This window comes from Haliaeetus albicilla, chromosome Z (assembly GCF_947461875.1).
Source record: "Haliaeetus albicilla chromosome Z, bHalAlb1.1, whole genome shotgun sequence".
In the NCBI taxonomy this organism is placed as follows: Eukaryota; Metazoa; Chordata; class Aves; order Accipitriformes; family Accipitridae; genus Haliaeetus; species Haliaeetus albicilla.
In genome coordinates, this window is record NC_091516.1 from 44,421,876 (window position 1) to 44,440,679 (window position 18,804).

Genomic DNA, 18,804 nt, shown 5'->3' on the forward strand with positions numbered 1-18,804 from the left:
CATAGCTGCTATTTTGTTGATCACGTCCGCAGGGATCTGACGACGCCCGTCTTGCCATTTTACTCCTAAGAACTGGATCTCCTGCGCAGGTCCCTTGACCTTACTTTCTTTTATGGCAAAGCCAGCCTTCAAAAGGATTTGGATTATTTTCTTCCCTTTCTCAAAAACTTCTTCTGCCGTGCTGCCCCATATGATGATGTCATCAATATATTGCAGGTGCTCTGGAGCTTCACCTTTTTCTAGTGCAGTCTGGATCAGTCCATGGCAAATAGTGGGGCTGTGTTTCCACCCCTGGGGTGTACTGGACACCCCTCCAAGTGAAAGCAAACTGTGGCCTGCACTCCGCTGCCAAAGGAATGGAGAAAAATGCATTAGCAATGTCAATTGTGGCATACCACTTAGCTGCCTTTGATTCCAGTTCATATTGAAGCTCTAACATATCTGGCACAGCAGCGCTCAGCGGTGGCGTGACTTCATTCAGCCCACGATAATCTACTGTTAGTCTCCAATCCCCATTAGATTTCCGCACGGGCCATATGGGACTATTAAAGGGTGAGTGAGTCTTGCTGATCACTCCTTGGCTCTCCAATTGGCAAATCAGCTTATGGATGGGGATCAGGGAGTCTCGGTTGGTGCGATATTGCCGCCGGTGTACCGTCGTGGTAGCAATTGGCACCTGTTGTTCTTCAACCTTCAGCAACCCCACAACCGAAGGGTCTTGGGAGAGACCAGGCAGGGTAGACAGCTGCTCAATCTCCTCCGTCTCCAATGCAGCTATACCAAAGGCCCAACGGTACCCTTTTGAGTCCTTGAAATACCCCCTTCTGAGATAATCTATACCAAGGATGCACGGGGCCTCTGGGCCAGTTGCAATGGGGTGTTTATGCCACTCATTCCCGGTTAGACTCATTTCAGCTTCCAATACGGTTAGCTCTTGGGATCCCCCTGTCACACCAGAGATACAGATGGGTTCTGCCCCTTTATAACTTGATGGCATTAGGGTACATTGTGCACCAGTGTCTACGAGAGCCTTATATTCCTGTGGGTCTGACATGCCAGGCCATCGAATCCACACTGTCCAGTAGACTCGGTTGTCCCTCTCCTCCACCTGGCTGGAGGCAGGGCCCCTCTAATCCTGGTTAGAATATCTGTTACCCACTTTTTGCACATGTGAATCAGAAGTCCCTTCAAGAGGATCAGAAATGAGATCGGCCCATCTACTGCGCCCGGGGGACTGCTCACGGGAAACTGGAGCAGCAGTTTTCCAAGAAGAATCTTCTTTTCTGGTTGCTTTTTCTCGCAACTCCCGTACCCGTGAATCCAAGACTGAGGTAGGTTTTCCATCCCACTTCCTCATGTCCTCTCCATGGTCACGCAGGTAAAACCACAGGTTAGCCCGTCGTGTGTACTTTCTCTCTCCTCTCTCTTGGGCAGAGGAACGCTTACTCCCAATAACTGCAATGCGGGCCTGTACAGGTGAGGAGGAGGACATATCCACTTTGAATTGCTGGAACTCTTGGGACAATTCCTCTACAGCTGAGACACAGGCCTGTAGGGAGGAAGAGAGACTTCCTTCATATTGCCGGAGTTGGACAGCCAATTCATCCACCGTTTGTCCATAGCCTTCTTTCCAGGACATTACTGCCAATGAGTTGGCATAGGTTGGTGGTGCACTTCGTAGAAACTTCCGCCACATCGGTTGTGTGCATTGGACTTCATCTGGATCTGTGGGTGACTGCACATTTTCTGGATCATTATAAATCACCTCCAGCACGGCTAATTCCCTCAGGTACTGGATACCTCTCTCCATGGTGGTCCACTTGCCTTGGTGACATGTAACTTCATCCCTGAAGGGGTATCTTTCCTTTACACCTAACAGAAGTCGCCTCCAGAGGCTGAGGACTTGTGTTTTTCTCCCAATCGCCTTGTCGATACCCCCTTCTCTAGACAGAGATCCCAACTGCTTGGCTTCCTTACCCTCTAATTCCACACTACTAGCCCCATTATCCCAGCATCGGAGCAGCCAGGTAACAATGTGCTCACCTGGGTGGCGGCTAAAATCTTTTCGCATGTCACGCAACTCACTCAGGGATAGAGATCGGGTAATTATTTCAGGTTCTGCCTCTTCCTCCTGTTCTCGCGATGACCCTGGTTCATCTTCATCTCTCACTGAGCGAACTGGTTTCTTTGTGTGTTTCTTTTTCTGTACAGGGGCGACTGATACTGGCACAGGTTGGTTCTCTGGTTTAGCTGCAGTATCTGTCACCGGGGTAGGGTTAGCCACGGTACCTGTTGTCGTGGTAGGGGCAGCCACGGTGCTTGTCGTCGGGGTAGGGGCAGCCACGGTGTCTGTTGTCAGGGTTTGGGTAGCCACGGTGCATGTTGTTGGGGTTGGGGTAGCCATGGTGCATGTTGTCAGGGTTTGGGTAGCCACGGTGCATGTTGTCTTGTTTTCCATCTTTTCCCCCTTTTCCCCCTGGGGGTGCTGCATAATATCAAGCAGTGTTTGGTAGATACCGGCCAGGGCCCAGCACAGTGTAGTGAGTTGTGTGTCTCTGGGATAGCCACAGCATTTTCCTTTCAAAAATTCTATCACTTCATGAGGGTTCTGCAGTTGTTTGGGAGTGAACTTCCAAGTCACTGGAGGTGAGAAGTTCTCTAGATACCTGCCCACATCCTCCCACATGCCGTGCCACCCATAAATATCCAGCTTTGGGACAGATCTCTGGGTGGTTCTCTTAAAGAGCCTCTTTGTAGCCCTAGACAAGACCTGAAACATAGTCAGGAGGCATAGCACTAACAGCACACAGGCTTGCGCATCCCAAGGATATTCAAAATTCTCGAAAACTGTTGTAATTAGTTGGAAAGAGAAAAAGGAGGGGAATGGATGGGGGGAAGTATCCCCCCCTAACTTCCCCATGGGTTGGGTGTAATTACCAATAAAATCCGACAGAAGGTGCCCAAAGTCTGGAAATGATATCACTGCCTCTTACAGATAACAGCTTAACCTCATGACCAGTGATGTAATCATTTCACAAGTCGACATTGCCCAGTACAGCAAAATGATAATCCCAATCACTCTCCCAGAGATGAGATACGCAACTACAGGCAATACATAAAGCATATAAGAACTTACAAAACGCCACCATGTAAACAGCTGAATCAACATTGTGACTAACATCTATTTATCTAGTATAAGAAATGCGTATGACAAATTTGTTTCAACACGCTCTGGCCAGATCTGTCGTTATCTCAACCCTTCGTGCCCCACGTTGGGCGCCAAAAAGGACTGTCGTGGTTTCAGCCCAGCCGGTAACAAAGGACCACGCGGCCGCTCACTCACTCCTCCCGCCCCCCTCCGGTGGGATGGGGGGGAGACGGAGGAGAGGAAAAAAACCAAACCTGGAACCTCGAGGGTTGAGATAAAGGCAGTTTACTGGAACAACACAAAGAAATTGCAACAACAACAACGGTACTAATGAAAAAGTATACAAAAAGAGTGATGCACAGTGCAACTGCTCACCACCCGGGACCCGACGCTCTGCCACTTCCCCCACCGAAAAGAAGAGCCCACCCCCCGGCCCGCTCCCCCTTTATATACTGAGCATGATGTCACATGGTATGGAATAGCTCCTTGGCCAGTTCAGGTCAGCTGCCCCGGCTATGCCCCCCACCTCCCAGGTTCCTGTAAAAAAAAAAAAATTAACTCTATCCCAGCTGAACCCAGGACAACATGATTTATAAAAGCCAGATCAGCTTCCCCCATTGAAAAGAGCATATACATTAGAAATTACAGTTGGTTTTCTTGAACTTAACTATTATCTTCTACAAGCATCACAGTTACAGCTTTCACATGACAGAGATTAATTCATTTAGATCATTGCTAAAGTGGCTTTCATAGAAAAAGCATGAAATAGTAGGCTTTATTTTGCTTCATTATGTTAGTCTGCACATTCCAATGGACCCTTCCCAGAGCCTCACAGCTGGGTAAACTGGTTCTGTGAACTTGCAGCGGAAGGTATGCAAATGAGCCATGCCATCAGTAACATTGTAGAATGAAAGGATTCCTGCTTCATAATCCAGAAAAACACCAATGCGATCAGGATCATCTTCTACCAGTATGGGGATTCTCTCCCCCTTGTGAAATGCCCAGTATTCAAGATCAAATTTCTTAAGGCACCAAGATGCTCTATTCCAGCCCAGTCGACAGGTTTCAGAGTCTCCTTTCCTGCCAATGGAAGGGTAGGCTGCACCAATCCACCATCCTTTTCCAGCGTGAAGCAGGTCAACTTCCCAGTAATGGCTCCCAGAGAGGAATGCATCTCTGCTTAGCACTTGCCATAATTTATCAAATCTCTGGGGACCACAAGGGTAAAATATCTTCCTCCAGTTACAGCTTACTACAAGACGGTCACCAGACAATTTCAGCCTTGGGTGAAGGCTGTCATATTCCCAGGCTGGTGATCTTGCATCTGCAGTCAAAACCATAAAAATACTTAGTAGATTTATCGTGACCAAGTTATAAAAAACCTGCAAAGGAGCTCACAGCTGGCAGTGTCTTGGAACCTGCAGTTTTGCAAGGAAAAACCTGAAAATTTTTAATAGAAAGCTGTAAGAGACTGTGTTCGACTATATTTGTCTCAACATTGCTGACCATTTGCTAGCGTCAGCATCCTGTTGCTGTGGGGGAGTAGGCGCTGAAAGCCCTGAAGAAACCACCATATCCACCTGAAGCTAGCAGTCTCTGTGGAAATGGCTGGACTCTTCGGAAAAACTTGCATACTCCTCCCTCAAAAAAGGAACTGAAAGGGACTGGAAAAAGGAACTGAAAGGAACTGCAAGGATTGAAAATCAGCACTTGGAACTGGGACTTTGTCATCGTCTGTCTGCTGGAACCTGGAACTTGGACCCCCATCACCTGCACCAAGACCAAGCCAACGGGACGTTGCTGGCTTCGTGGTGGTGGTAACTAGTCTTGCTGCATCTCTCCCGTTTTCTTGCTTAGGACTGTCTCTTTTTCCTTTCTTCTTCCCTCTGTCCTGTCACTATTATCAGTTGTTATAGGAAATAAAACTTGTAAGGTTGTACGGCATCTGACCTCGTCTGTGTCTTAATCTTGCTCTTGGGATCGTTTAAGAACCCTCCCCGATATTGGATCGGTACAAAAGCATGGCACTATTTATATGCACTGATGCTTTAACATTGCATAGGTTTTAAAGCAGGTCAGTAAAAGACAAGTATGTAAGAGTATATGCGTGGTTCACAAATCAGAAGATGAATACAGCTAGGTAGGGAACAAACACTGAGAGCTTCTACTTCATGTGGAATAGTTGGAGACTTCTGGTGGGATTACAGCTTAAGGATTTTAGAGAGCAGTGGAGCGGACTCTTGGGTTGTGAGGTCCCATTCCACTGAAATCACATTTGAAGATGCACTAGAGTGTTTCTCACAAAAGCACCACAGCTCTGGGCAGCAGCATCATGTACATTGCAAAGGAACAGCTTACCAGCTCCCAGAGGATTCATAGCACCTAACCTGACATTTAGAAAAGAAAAATCACAGTCTGAAACTACACCCTAGAAATCACTGTCTTAATTCAGCAGCAGCTTAAGAGTTGTTTTAGCAAGAAGCAGCTGTCACAGGACTGGAAATCACAAAGCCAGAGGGAAAAAAAAAAAACCTATATCAAATTAAACAAGTTTGAAATGACACAGGACAGGTCAAAAAGCTACAAGGTTTTTAAGATTAGATTCTTCTCTGAATATACTGTCCTACAATATTAAACTGGTGCATGTCTCAGAAAAGTTCTCATAATATACTCTATATCAATAATTTACTGTGTTAGCATGTGTTTTCTGATTTCCTGTTCTACAAATAACCAAGATACTCCCTTTGAAAACAGAATCTGACATCCTTAAACAATCCCCTTCACTCTTCCTGTCAAGCCTGACAAAAACAGTGTCGGAGTTGGGTACCTAAAGGAACATACATTGTCATGAATTAAGAGTACTTCAGAAAGCACTGGCGGTAAGATGTAAACTTAGTTTGTATCTTAAAACTATTCCAAAGAATGAGCACATCTATTTTTTCTTGTAAGTGAAGAAAACAAAGTATACAATACATCCAGCAATATTTGCAATAAAAACTGAGTCATATTTCACTCAGTTCATAGCTGGGTTTTTTGACCGAATGTAATTTTAATCTTAGTCTAGATAAACTTTGAAGCTTCGATGTTTTAAATGCCACGTGGCAAATACATTTAATATCCTGAAGCTGCTTTTCAGAGTAACTAAACTTTTAAAATGAAAGTTAGGGAAATACATGTTTATAATATTTTAAAATCCAGACTGCTTTGGTTTCTCTGCAGTGTTGCATATCTGAACTACGTTTGGACCTGTGATCTCATAGATTACAGTCTTTCACAGGCAGCATAGTACTAACTGAACACAACATGGAGCAACAGACCCATTGAAACAAGAACTTCAGTATTTTCCTTGCTCTTCAGTGCTGAATTTAGAAATGAAAGGTAATTATACAGCAGGTTACTGTATGAGAGAAATCTGTCTTTGCCACTGCATTAATCTGTTGCTCGTTTGACTTTGTTGCTATTTCCTCTCCTATGTTCTCACAGAGCGCCCTCTCCCATAAATCAAGTAAGTCTAACCTGGGCTAGTTGGCATATTCGATAGTCTAAAGCCCAGAAGCTGTTTTCATTCAGGCTGGAATCCTCCTCTCTGCCATCAGAGCAATGCATAAATCACTCCATTCTCTGTTGGTCCTCTGTTACTCTCCCATGACTTCCTGCCATGAGCAGGGAAGGCTAAGTAAGGTTTCCCACAGTTCGCTGTGAAAAGACCACCAGCACTGTGGTGCACAGCCTATTTACAATGTCCACAAAGAAACGGACATCTCACATTCAGTGAGGGTCCATTCACAGCACAGTTAATTGCAACAAAGACTTGCGCTTTATACTTGCATGTAAAGTATACTTGCGTGTAAAGAAAAGAAAGTAGTACACAATGGGGATGCTAAGTTTGTACAGAACACAGGTGACACTAAAGACCAAAAGACATCTAAAGTAGAGAGGATTTAAAAGGCCTGGCTTCACTGTCTGCTTTTTCCAGTAACCACTTGAAAAGCTGTGCAAGTAAGTAGTGATGTCTGTCAGTCAAATTTACCTGAAAAACCTAGATTTTCATAAAACACATAACTACTACATCTCAAGCAAATGGAAATACCTCCATTGCTTTAAAAAAGCAGCAAAACCCCAAACACCAAACTGATTTCAGCTGCTAATGTTTGGAAGCATAAATGTGAATTTGACTAGAAAAATCATGCAAAACAGGTAGAATTGTTTGGATTATTGGAGGACTGCAATTCTTCCACTTCTCCCAAGTGATGAAAATTTTAAGTAATGAAAATTTTAAGTAACTTCAAGTCCTAATATTTATGACCAAGGTTTGTCAATTTCACTGGCCTATGAGCAGCTGCACATCTTTCTTAATGAGGTGGTTTGTCATATTTAGCTTTAACAGAGTTGAGAAATTGTTGTTTCAGCCCTTGAAGTGACTGGTCACAAGTGAAGCAAATACAGTGCTTTCTCCATGAATCCATCAAGAGGCAGCCTGAAGGACATACAGAATGGCATTCATGAAACTCAGGAGCCTAGTTCACTGCCAGCCAAACACTGCTGCAGTGCTCTCTTAGTAGCAAGTGCTCAGTGGCACAGACTGGCTGTCCTAGCACCTTAACAGGTTCTGGTTACAAAGTGACTGACTTAGTCTGGATCCTGCAGCACAGAAATGATGCCAGTGGCAAAAGACCCATAACATCACAGCCAAGAAGACAGACTTTGCTCATTACATTCCTGATTTCTTAACACCTGCTGCTTTTCCAAGTGCAACACCTGTTTGCTCATCTCCAATTGAGATAACCTGTTTGGAATGAAAAAGTTGCAGTGTTTGGACTTAAAAGCTCACTCAGGAGAGCACAGAAACAAGACAAAGTAACAACACTGAAAAACACCCATCTCAACACACCACCCCATAGGTGCAGGGACAGTATGTAACCCACTCTACCAGCAGAGTGCTGGCCCTTGCCCTCCTTACTGAGTAACAGCCAGAAGTCAAGTGTCCACTTGGTCACAGTCATGGCCTCCACTGGGCTGGATCCAGGCTGGAAAACAGACCTCCTCTTACAACAGGCTTTTGCCACTAGGTACCATGGTGTCGTGGTTTAACCCCAGCCAGCAACTAAGCACCATGCAGCCGCTCACTCACTCCCCCCCATCCAGTGGGATGGGGGAGAAAATCGGGAAAAAGAAGTAAAACTCGTGGGTTGAGATAAGAACGGTTTAATAGAACAGAAAAGAAGAAACTAATAATGATAATGATAACACTAATAAAATGACATCAGTAGTAATAAAAGGATTGAAATGTACAAATGATGCGCAGGGCAACTGCTCACCACCCGCCGACCGACACCCAGCCAGTCCCTGAGCGGCGATTCCCTGCCCCCACTTCCCAGTTCCTATACTAGATGGGACGTCACATGGTATGGAATACACTGTTGGCCAGTTTGGGTCAGGTTCCCTGGCTGGGCATGAGAAGCTGAAAAATCCTTGACTCTAGTCTAAACACTACTGAGCAACAACTGAAAACATCAGTGTTATCAACATTCTTCACATACTGAACTCAAAACATAGCACTGTACCAGCTACTAGGAAGACAGTTAACTCTATCCCAGATGAAACCAGGACACATGGTAATAGGGAATGTTACAGCTTTGAGATTAAAAACAGTTACAGTCCTCATCTGCTGCAGGCCACATGAAATGTCCATTAGCTTCCCATCAGAGAGATGGAACAATTGACTGTACATTTTTCCTACCAACACCAGAGAAAAGGATCATCTGTAGATTGACCTTTAACGTATTACATGATGGACATAATTAAAGACAGACCACAATGATCTGGAGAATAGAAAAGTCTTCAAAAACTAAATTAGCTACTAGCTGATTGACACACTGGCAGTTCTGAATAAAAACAAAGGATCAAGATTTCACAGACAGAAAGTAAAATTTCTTTCCCAACCTGAGGTACAGAAAAGGGTAATGACTTTCAGGCAGTGCAGAGCACTTGTTCCTCACAAACACTGTAAACATCAGAACCCCTTTAAGATACTGTTTTAAGATAGTGGCACCACACATTCATTGACTGTTTCAGTGACTGAGCCATAAGTGTTCGGAGTGCTTCTAACTTTTGTTCAACCATACTTACGTTTTAAGAAAAGCAACCGATCAACAGGAGACATGGTTTTCAACACCGTTCCAGGCTCCTTCTTTGCAGTGGCATTCAGGCTACTGAAAACATCTGGGCAGAGATGAAAATTAACAGTTTAGGGAGTCTGCCAGTAGAAGAACATGGCTGTACTATGAAGATTTTAAAAATAGAACACCATGGGCAATTTTGCTGGACCAGGGTATTCAGGCTTTGCCTCTTTGGTGTGAATTCCACCCATGTCCTGGGGAAGGTCATACTGTCACACTCCACTTTCCAACTTTAGGGGACAAACTGTGTTACTTTTGCTGGGGAAGGGGTACTCACTCTGTACACTTTCAACCCTAAGCTCTTTGGGTAGCTGGAGATGCTGGATCCCAGTGTTGCCAAAGAACCACACAATTGAGCATAACCCCAAGTAAGCACCTCCCATTCCTCAAAAAGGACCCCTCTGATAGAGGGGAGCAGAGTCAGGCAGCTAAAGACAACTGCAGATGCTAGCTACAAAGCACCTGCACTGTACTGTAGCAATCCTCCACACATCCTGCAGTGGCCTTTCAGATCTGGTCTGACCATTTTCCCCAGCACCCTGCTATACTGTTCTTGGTGGCAACTCTCAGAAAAGGGATTATTAAAAGGTAGCTGGGTGGAATGTGACAGCTAGTATTGCCCTGCTCACCTGTAACTCAAGTCGCAGGGTTTCCCCATGGTTATTTGGGTTTGTGACTTTGCATCCCATTGGGAAACTCCTTGCCTTAATCATGCCAGAGGTCACTTAAGGATGAAATACCAGCTCAAACACAAAAGGAGCTCTAAGCAGAACACATTGACCCACCTTTAAAGAAGCAAAAAAGAGAATTCTTCAGACTGCCTGAGACAGAAAGATCACCAGGTACATCAACTAGAAAAAGCTTTCCAATTTTACAGGTACCTGATGTTCCATGCCTGCCAGATGTCCTGCCAGAGCACTTACACCCAACAGTGACTGAAAGAAGAGAACACCTACGTCATGTAGGTGTGGTGGTCTAGGGATATAAGCAAGGTAAGCTCTGCAGGAAGAAGTAAGTTGCATGAAGTAACTGATAGAGCTGGAAGAAAGCATCAGACAAACTTTAAGGCACAAAAGGCCATCTTCAGAGTTGAAAGAGAAACCTCTTACATTCTTAAATCACCACTGCTATAGCAACATTACACCAATGCTGTCAGAGAACAGTACCCATGCCTGAAAAGCTGCTGATGTCTTCAGCTGATTTGGTAAAAAGTCCTGCTCTTTCTTACAGACCACACTTTATTTAAAAGGAGAGCAGGAGAAAGCAAAATTCACAGCACTCTCCCAGGTACCTTCTTTAAGCCGGGCTTCTATTGGTTTCTGTAGAAAGGACTGAAGAGCTGTCACAAAGTGCTTATAATGGTTAAGGATGTGCTCAAACGAGAGAGGTATTGGATGCCATTGTTCTAACAGGCGCCTAGGCTCCTGCATTTCCTTCTCGATTTCTGTGTACTTCTGAGGGCAGAAAGACAAATTCTCCAGTTAGTAGAGACAGTGACACGAATGGACTCTTCCCTCCCAGCTCCCACACGCCACAGAGCAAGGACAGCTCCATCACTAGGTAAACATGGGCCACAATAGACAAACCTTGCTGTGTTCAGCCTCCCTAGTAGGTCATTAGCCAGCCCATTAGATCCTCCTGTCAGTGGAGTGAGGGGCTACCTCTGAGATGGAGAACCCAACAGTCATCGTTAAAACAGGGTCTCCCAGGACACTCGCAAGATGGGGATGAGTTTAATCTGGCTAGAACCCTTTGTGGGGAATACCAACAATGGGAAAATTAAACCACTAAGTTTTAAAAGCAATCTAAAGAATAAAATCCAGCATTCCCCATAAAAAATCTCTCCCAAAACCATGAGGAGCAGCTTCCCACGTAGAGGTATGTTGCTAGCACACACAGCGGAGTGCCAGGGCCATATCACTCACAACAACGAAGACTCTCAAGTCTGCTAAGTTGCAAGGATGTAAAAATGCCTTCCTGTGAAGAATGGCATCCTTTGACTTGTGTCAGGGCATAAGCATATGGCAACACACCCTTCCCAAGGAAAGTGAAGAAGACCATTAGGAAAGAGAAGCTGACATTTATCTGTACACAAAACCAAAACCACTGCCTCCCTGCCGCGACTGAATTAAGCGCTCAAGCTATCTGTACAAGATTCCGTTTATTTCACTGAAGGATCAAACTTATATATGTTTCAGCAAAGATCTAGAAAGAACTAATGGCATACAGCCAATACTACTAACACAGGAGCACATATCTGGCTCAGCTGGGATGTTTGCCAGTCCTCAGAACAGTTAAAGATAAAAACATTCCATACACATACTCGTGACTGTCTTCAGTCACATCTTCCCAGGCATACACAAGGCCATCCTCCAACCTCATCTTGTAAAACTAGTTCTTCAAAGGCTTGGCAAACATGCAGCACAACAAATTCTAACAGTTCACTCTTGAAAACAAATGCCAGGTGTTCCGAGCTGCTCCCACAGTAAAATGATGGCTGTTGCTCAGGGTGATTAGGATCTCTTGCAATTAAAGAAATGAGACAATTTAGCCTTCCTCCTTAGGTTCCCGAGAGGGCTGCCTTTTCTCAGACCTTCATATTACACCGCACAAGGAAAGACCTGATACAGCATTTGTCTTCAAGATTAAGAGACACGTATAACTCTGTTCCATATATGCTTAAAATTAACATGAATTTCATACAGACCTGAAATCAATGCCATAGCAAGAACACCTAACAGCTCAAAAATCAGGAACCAAACTGGTCCACCAAAATACCAGCAAAAAGAAGATTAAAAATCAGTGAGAAAGATGCTGCTTACATACAGAAAGATCTACTGAGGTGATCACTAGAGCAGTTTACCAGGGACTAGGAGGATAAGAGGTTGAAAGAGACCATAAAATACCACCTCCAGCAACTGAACAGGATCACTGTGCTGTTGTATTTGTCTGATTCGACATGAGAAGGTCTCCAGGGCTGCAAGCTTTTCTCGACAGGACTCCAACTGCTTATCATGTGCTTCCAGGGCTTGTTGAGTCTTTTCATCAATGAAGTTTTTTGCCAGACTCTCCTCTTCCTGAAGTAGCAACAGGAGCTCAGTCATACTGTCTGACAGCTGCCTTTTGCTCATAATGGCATGTGCCTATAGATGAAGCAGAAGAGTGTCCCCCCATACTCAGCAGACCATAAACATTTCAGGCATTTCTCTCCCAGGCTTTCAACATTACATTTTGGTTGAATTTTACTCATTTGCTGCACCTCTTGAGAAATGAGCGTTCAGCCCTTAAGGGAAGTGCAGCCAGGATTTACCTACTGATATCCTGGGTGGAAAAGCTTGAGAGCAGATTCCAACATGCCTATTTATGTAGAAAACATTGTTTTCAGCTGGAGTGTAACAGGGTCAGGTGCCAACTGCTACAACCAGCAGACCTGGTCCTTCGGTAGCAACACTTTGCCCCCTTTTAAAGCAAGCTAGGGACAGGGAACTGCTAGAAAAAGAAAGCCTCCAAAATGAAGTGACATCAAACCGCAAGGTCCCAAACCTCTACAGAGCTCCCTCCAGCTCTTACTAATGTTTCTGTAACAGAGATGCTTAGAGATGCACTGTTTCATGCTCTATAAATGAGGTAGAGCTTAGCACACATTCCCATTCTTAAGACAGAATCAGTAGAACTGTTCTTTTGTTTATTTAACTCTGAAGTCAGATTGTTCAATAATGCAGTTCAGTGCAATACAATATACATCAGTGAAGCCAGAATAACATATGCAGCAGGTGCTATTTACTACTCCTCTGCAAAAAAATTCAACATTGTTCTCCCAGAGATGTTTGGCTGATCTGAGAGTGAGGGCCAGGCCTTTGGAAACTCTTCCTTCTTCTCTCCCTTTGACAGTAATATGTTGTGATGGATACGGGGAATACACTCTTTTCCTGAGAAGCAGTAGCTGCCTGGGTCTTTGAAGCTGCAGAGGAGCTACCAGGCTCTTTGAGCAACAGAGAAAGCAAAATGTCTCTCCCTGGAAAATGACCATCCAGTGGAGAAGCAAACCACACTTTACCTTCAGATCATTAGCGGCCTGCTCTATGCTCCTTCTGTTACCAGCTTCTTGCTCTTTTCTCTCTTCTAGATCCTTCAAACACAATGCCATGAGTTCCTATACAGCAACAAAACCAAAACAAAACACTGTTTCATAACAACATCTGTAAAAGCCAGAATTCCGTATCCCGCTTGCTTTCCATATAGGGGAGTATGTCACTGAAACACTCAGTTTATGAGGCTTATTAAGGCCAGTAGTGATGAAATGTAAGGATTTCAGCATTTCACCTGCACCTGCTCCTGGTGGTTATACTGGTAAGACTCAGAGAGCTGTGCAAATTAGTACCACCTTTATAAGGAACAGGCAAACCTATGGTGAAAAAAACCTTTTCATCTTTACATCTATGGCACTGTGCATTTCAAGACTACATGCTCGTGCATTTAGCAGCTGAAGGGCAGCTAACCAAGTACTTTTGATTCAGAGGATCAGTGGGATGTTCTGCCTAGAGTCAAAATGCTTCCCAGTGTACAAAAGACCCATCAGAAATACCCCACCATCACTACAGTGATGCTGTAGTCTAAATGCCTGCAACAACAAATACTATCAGCTTGGCTACTAATCATAGTATCTGTGATACTTGTGGCGTGCCCTGAGATGCACTGAGCAGCACAGCACAGTTAATGTTCTGCTGTGTCTAGCCCCACAGTTTCTCACCCACAGCCCTCTGGAATCAGCTGTCCCCTGTCCAGCAGAATGAACAGTCTTGGTGCACTTGGTCATGCATTTATTTCATTAGTACCATGAAAGATCCAAGCAATGCTGGCCCATGCTCTCAGTGCACTAGTGTTATAACAGAGCCTCTCAGTAAAAAACAGGTAAGCTAGCACCAGAGCTGTAGCTGTTACCAGTGTCCTGTTCTGCAGCTGAGACCCAGTCAAGAGTACCTGCATGCATATGCACCAGCCCACTGCAACATCCCCAGGTCAGCATGGCATTTAAACTCTGCAGGGTTGACTGACCATAAGTGTTGCTTCATGGGCAACAGTTTGCATTTTTGACATTTGCCTCCTTTGAAAACACATGCAATTTTTCATTTGATTATGACAGAGACAGAAGAAAATGAGCTCCCAGCAAAAGCCAGAGACTCTGCACCTGGAAGTGCCTTGGCACAGGCACATCCATGCAAGCAGATAAATGTTCTTGCATGGAGCAAGATAGTCATGTTACGCCATCCATTCCAGCCACAATTTTCCAGTCTTGTCCCTGAAAGACCAGAAGAGTTCTGCACCACTTGAAGATTCAGGAGTTCTACTAGGTATCAGCCTTCCTCAATTTACTTTGCAGCCTAGACCTCATTCCTTTTCTCAAAGACTGACAAAGACCACAGAGCAAAACCCAGTCTTCCTTCCCTACTAGTAGAACACACCACCTCAGGCACTTAGTCCCTCACAATGGTGATCATATGCAAATACTGGATGCCAACCCAAAGCATTTCTGGTTAAACATTACTTGCTTTACAGAGATAAACTAAAGAGCTGCTTCTTAGCAGTGGAGACACTGTGTCTGCAACACAGGCAGGCAACCCATGTCATTCACCCTGAAGAATCAACTCCAAAAACATTCCCTTAGGGATTGCCTGGATGCCCCAACTCACTCGAGTGAAAACACTGTAACAGCAAGGATTTCTGAGAGATGAGACTCCTAGCTCCAGTCAGGCTCACAGGACACATATCAAGTGCACAGCATGCTGATCCTATGTCCCACATTCAGGAGCACAGGGAGTGTCCTTCCAGATGATTTTATACAACCTTAGATCCAGGGATGAACGAGCTGATGGACCTCATGGACCTCACACAATGGTTCTCGTCTCTTCTTAGCATCCACAGATAGGATTTGCTAAAAGCCCTGAGAAAGATTCTCGCATGCTGCTGGGCTGATGTCACATCACAAGGGCTGCACAGAAAAACTGCTCCCAGCAAACAAAATCGCTTAAGCCAGTAGATGTCAGCAAAGACTCCCCTAGGGACAGTGTCACATGGGGACCCAAGTTCCTACCCTGCTCACTTCCTGTTTTGGCACAGAGACAAATAACTGGTTATCAACAGCATCTGCTCCCCTGTGTCCAAGTGACCCCCAGGGAACCAGCAAAACTTGTCGCTTTGTGCACTCTACCCTGGCTCAAATCAGGTTGCCACAGCACACCACCTGCATCCACACATTGCCCCAGTGTCATGAAGGGAATGCAAACACTGTAGTGAGTTCCCAGCTGCAAGCGGGATACTTTGGATGAAAGCACACCAGCAGGCCGGAACAGTGCTCTGAGTTGCCCTGACATCTTCAATGGTCTTTCCCCTGTGCTGCTGCTGTTTGCTTGAGGCCTAGTGTACTGCCCTCTACCCTTGTACTGCTCTCTCACATGAAGTGCAATAAAACACCAGAGGAATTTAGCATGACCTGTGCATCTGCTCACAATCCTAGTGGTAACTAGGAAACTTCCTAGTAACACTGCTGCAAAATACCAGAGAAGGAGGGGGAAGGACCTCTCTGAAATTGAGGTGGAAAAAATAAAACCTCCTGAACATCAAACCTCTGTGTTACTACTTCTTACGCCTCCCAAGCTTAGCACCACAGCATGCAGGCCTCAGCAAGCCTTCTGGCAGGCTCTCTGGAGTAAAACAAAGCACAAGCAGGAAGTACAGGGCAAGCGTGCAAAGCCTCCTGGGGCTGCTCAATGGACAGCTAAATTAGGATAAATAAAAAACACTTAGGGAAGAACCCCTGTGCTAGTTGTGGCTGGGACAGAGCTAATTTTCCTCTTAGTAGCTCATATGGTGCTGCATTATAGATGTGACTATACTGCAAGTGCACAAGATGTTGGGAGAGGACACAAGCAGGCAGATGACCCAAACTAACCAAAGAGATAGCCCATGACATACAACATCATGCTCAGCAACAAAATGGAGAAGAGGGGATTTAGGTGGGTTAGCCATCTTTTGCTCAGGAACTGGCTGGGCACTGGTCTACCCATGGGAGGTGGTGAGCCTTTGCATCACTTGTTTTATTTTGTTCTCTTCCTCTCTTCTTCCACTTCTCTTTCGCTTATTACACTATTTTTATCTCAGCCACGAGTTTTCTTGGTTTTAGCCTTCCTTTCCTCTTCCCCTGTCCTACTGGGCAAGGGAGGGGGAGTGAGCAGGCAGCTGCATGGTGCTTAGCTGCCTACTGGGATTAACCCACAACAACCCCTGCTCCCCATCCCTAAGGAGCTGTCAGAGAACACGCTCTCTGCATGAGGACTGTTGTGGTTTAATCCCAACCAGCAACTAAGCACCACACCGCCACACACTCACCGCCCCCCCCCAGTGGGATGAGGGAGAAAATCAGAAAAAAAAAGTAAAACTCATGGGTTGAGATAAAGACAGTTTAACAGAACAGAAGGGAAGAAACTAGTAATGATAATAACAACAATAATGAAAGAATTGGAATATATAAAACAAGTAATGCACAATGCAATTCCTCACCACTCACCAACTGATGCCCAGTTAGTTCCAAGCAGCAATCTGCCCCTTAGCCCCACTCCCCTCAGTTTATATACTGGGCATGACATCACATGGTATGGAATACCCCATTGGCCAGTTTCAGCCAGCTGTCCTGGCTGCGTCCCCTCCCAGCTTCTTGTGCCCCTCCAGCCTTCTTGCTGGCTGGGCATGAGAAGCTGAAAAATCCTTGACTTGGTATAAACACTACTTAGAAACAACTAAATACATCAGTGTGTTATCAACATTCTTCTCATACTGAACCCAAAATATTATACCAGCTCCTAGAAAGAAAATTATTCCAGCCTAAACCAGGACAAGAGTCAGTGTGGTCTAGCAAGCTACAGCAACAGAGGAAGGGGATAAACAGAAATGGCCTTTCTGCTCCCCCAGTGGCATCCATGTTTCTGTCAAAGGTACTTCCAGCCTGGCAATGAAAACAAGTCCCCCTGGGCAACCAATCTCCTCTGATACCCCACAGAAGGTCTGAGGAGCAAATGCTGCTGCATGCGACCTGACAGTCAATGTCACCTCCCCACTGTCCCTTGATTTACACTCCTGTTATGCGTGCACTTGGGGTGTGACTGGATAACTCTCTCCCCCTCATGCACAAACTACATCCCTGTGCAGTGACAGCATGCTGACACCTGTCCATATGGGATTCACAAAGCACTTGCCCAAGTACAGAAACTTTGTTCTTCCAGCCAGTATGGCCTACAAAATTGATGTGACAAAACCTGAGCTCCACAACCTGTTTATAAGGCAAGCAAAGCAAGGCCACAGGCTGAAGATACTCAGCCTACTGCTGCCCACTGCACTAATACTCACAGCTGCCACCATCTCACCCTGGCCAAAGAAAACCTAGCTGCTCCAGTCCCAGAAATGAGGAAATACAACCAAATCAGGAGTATCCGCAGCTCCGCGCCCCGTGGCCGTCCCAGCTCCCGGTTATACCCCAGTCCCGTCCCCGCGCTCCCCTGGAGCCCGTCTCGCAGAAAAAGTCCCCGCCGCGGCAAACCCGCAGCGAAGCTCGGCAGTCCCGGAGACGCAGGGGCTCCGCAGGAGGCGCGGGCCAGGCACGCCCCGGGGACATCGCCCGGCGCCCGTGCGCGGCGCTCACCTTCTTCTGACGGACGGCGTGGGGCAGGAGGCAGGCGCGGTGTCCGCGGTGCGGGCCCAGGACCGGGCAGAGGGCGCAGACGCAGCGCTCACAGTCCTCGCAGAACAGCTCCAGCGGCCGCCCCGCGTGGACGCCGCACGCCCGCGCCCCCTCCGGGACCGAGGCCCACGGCAGCCCCTGCGCCATGGCGGCCGCGGCGCCGGACGGGAGCCTGGCCGGGCAGGCGGGCGCGGCCGCCGCGCTTCGCCCGGCAAGCGGTGCCTGCGCGTGGGGCGGCGGGAGGCGTATCGTTCGCAAGTGCGCACGGGAGCTGCCGCCCGCGGACGGCGGCCTCGCCCTGCCTCGTGCCCCCCCGAGAGGGCGGCGGGGCGGAGCGGAGCGGAGCGGGGCCGGCCCGCGTCACCCCCAGCTCAGCGGTTGGTGCCGGGCAGCAAATGCTGGCGAGAACTGCGCCGGGGTGCCGGTGCGCATGGGGGGCGGGAGGGGCGCCGCCGTGGGAGCTGCACCGGCGGGCAGCCGCCTCTGCCTGGTACCTGAGTAGGCACAAGTTTGACTGTTTTGTGGGATTTCAGCTGCGTCGATGAGGAGTGCCCTCAGATTTGTAGCCGAGCAAAACACCTACGCCGATCCAAAACCAGAAAAACTTGGCTTCCGGCTGTGTTTTTTTCGCCATTTTTCAATTAGACGTCCTGTGTAATGTCTCATTCATAGAAATAGAAAGAAAATGTTCACAGTCTTGCAAAGTTTGTATACTTACCTTCTTTGACCAAAACTCTGAGCTACAT

At 46.4% G+C, this 18,804-nt stretch overlaps 1 protein-coding gene across 4 annotated transcripts; it reads right to left on the minus strand.

The window, feature by feature from the left end:
• Positions 1-3,783: 3,783 nt before the first annotated feature.
• Positions 3,784-18,388, minus strand: TRIM14 (tripartite motif containing 14). 4 transcript variants are annotated; one of them, XM_069776205.1, is made up of 6 exons: positions 17,918-18,388; positions 13,385-13,480; positions 12,237-12,404; positions 10,619-10,781; positions 9,278-9,370; positions 3,784-4,472 (listed from the first exon to the last, which is right to left on the minus strand). In XM_069776205.1, exons 1-6 carry the CDS (start codon positions 18,203-18,205, stop codon positions 3,937-3,939), a joined length of 1,344 nt encoding a protein of 447 aa, XP_069632306.1. In that variant the 5' UTR covers positions 18,206-18,388; the 3' UTR covers positions 3,784-3,936. The 4 variants fall into 4 exon arrangements, with proteins under 4 accessions (XP_069632306.1, XP_069632305.1, XP_069632308.1 ...); XM_069776204.1 differs by having other exon boundaries at positions 12,237-12,470; positions 17,918-18,387; XM_069776207.1 differs by having other exon boundaries at positions 18,020-18,386.
• Between the last annotated feature and the right edge of the window lie 416 nt (positions 18,389-18,804).

Excerpts from the sequence above, each read along its gene's own strand:
- TRIM14 (XM_069776204.1), bottom strand. The coding sequence starts at position 18,205 with ATGGCGCAGGGGCTGCCGTGGGCCTCGGTCCCGGAGGGGGCGCGGGCG. Across the intron at positions 10,782-12,236 it reads ATCCTGTTCAGTTGCTGGAG|AAGTACACAGAAATCGAGAA; the intron begins GTGGTATTTTAT and ends TTCTGCCCTCAG. Across the intron at positions 4,473-9,277 it reads TCGGTTGCTTTTCTTAAAAC|ATGCAAGATCACCAGCCTGG; the intron begins GTAAGTATGGTT and ends TTTTGACTGCAG.